Genomic DNA, 1,586 nt, shown 5'->3' with positions numbered 1-1,586 from the left:
CACATCTGTACCAGTGGGGGGGATTTAAATTTTTTACTACCGGTTCTGTGTGTGTTGCTTGGTGGGCGTGGCAGGGGAAAGATACTGTAAAATCTCCATTCCCTCCACACTCCAGGGGAAGGATACTGCAAAATCTCCATTTCCTCCCCACTCCAGGGGAAGGATACTGCAAAATCCCCATTCCTTCCCTACTCCAGGGGAAGGACACTGTAAAATCCCCATTCCCTCTCCATTCCAGGGGAAGGATACTGCAAAATCCCCATTCCCTCCCGACTCCAGGGGAAGGATACTGCAAAATCCTCACTCCAGGGGAAGGATACTGCAAAACCCCATTCCCTCCCCACTCCAGGGGAAGGATACTGCAAAATCCCCACTCCAAGGGAAGGATACTGCAAAACCCCATTTCCTCCTGATCAGCTGGGAGTCGGGAGGCAGAGAATAGATGGAGGGGTGGGGCCAGTCAGAGTTGTATTTACCAGTTCTCCAAACTTCCCCTACCGGTTCTCCAGAACTGGTAAGAACCTGCTGAATACCATCTCTGATCTGTGCCCATTTATCCTTTGTCTCCTCCCACGTTATCAATTGCAATAGTAACATTTTGAGCATCGTATCTTAAACATTCAGTCCAATTAGAGTTTCCCAGCCTTGGATACTTTTAAGACATGTGGACTGGGCTGGGGAATTCTGGGAGTTGAAGTTTATGCATCTTAAAGTGGCCGAAGTTGGGAGCCACTGTGCAAAAAATAATAACTGGTGAACAGATGAAGAAATCTCTGTAATGTGAACGAATTGGAATTCAGATCAGATCTGGAAAATACAAGGAGCAGATCAACATGTTCTGTCCAGGGGTGGGGAAATTTCTCAGCGACTCCCACCGGTCTGAAAATATATTATATTTTAGAAGAACCCGGTGCTCCAAACGTGTGGACAAAATGATGTCTCTGCTCAGGATGTAAATCCCATCGTTGTGCAAAGTGCAAGTCAAGTTAAGACCCGATTTTGAAGTGTTTTCTTTGAGGTAGAGCCACTGTTTGGTAACCACGTTGTAAGACTGCACAGTTAACATATCCTCATTCTGACTGGATCTTTTATTGCAATCCAAGTCATGGCTGCAGCCGCCGACTATGTAGATGGTCTCTTCCACCGAGAGCATTTGCTGCTTGCGGATGTGCAACCCACAGGTTTCAAAGTTAGCCCATTTGTCAGAGACGGGGCAATACTCCCAGATATTCAGATTCCGGTCTGCAATAGAGAAAAAGAAACTTAATGCAAGATAATCTCCAACTTACAACCAGAAAGGAAGCCAAAATTGATGTTCCTAAGTGTTCTGACTGAGGCTTCCCAAGAGCATGAAACAAACTCCTTGTCCAGGCAAAAAAAAACCTTTTATGAATTGACTGTGAATTCTGCTCATTCCCATCTAGCAAAGTCTTTCAAGGGAGGATTTACGGTCACAGACCTTATCTGGCTTGGAGAGCTGCCAGGCCGATATCTGCAAAACTTGGCAAGGAGCCTCGGAGAGTCACGAACCAATTAGCGAACTAATTAGCGAAGTATGCAGTGGAGTACCCCAAGGCTCTGTTTTA

At 46.1% G+C, this 1,586-nt stretch overlaps 1 protein-coding gene across 1 annotated transcript in view; it reads right to left on the bottom strand.

Moving 5' to 3' along the window:
* Positions 1-492: 492 nt before the first annotated feature.
* The window catches only part of KLHL42 (kelch like family member 42), a 5,508-nt gene continuing 4,414 nt past the window's right edge, over positions 493-1,586 (bottom strand). Inside the window, exon 3 of the mRNA XM_032221639.1 lies at positions 493-1,242. Within this exon, the coding sequence (XP_032077530.1) occupies positions 797-1,242 (446 nt within the window). The 3' untranslated portion in view covers positions 493-796. The remainder of the gene's footprint in view (positions 1,243-1,586) is intronic.

Source organism: Thamnophis elegans, chromosome 7 (assembly GCF_009769535.1).
Source record: "Thamnophis elegans isolate rThaEle1 chromosome 7, rThaEle1.pri, whole genome shotgun sequence".
NCBI classification, from domain to species: Eukaryota; Metazoa; Chordata; class Lepidosauria; order Squamata; family Colubridae; genus Thamnophis; species Thamnophis elegans.
The sequence above is the reverse complement of the archived record's forward strand: the minus strand, read 5'-3'. Positions and strand labels throughout refer to the sequence as shown.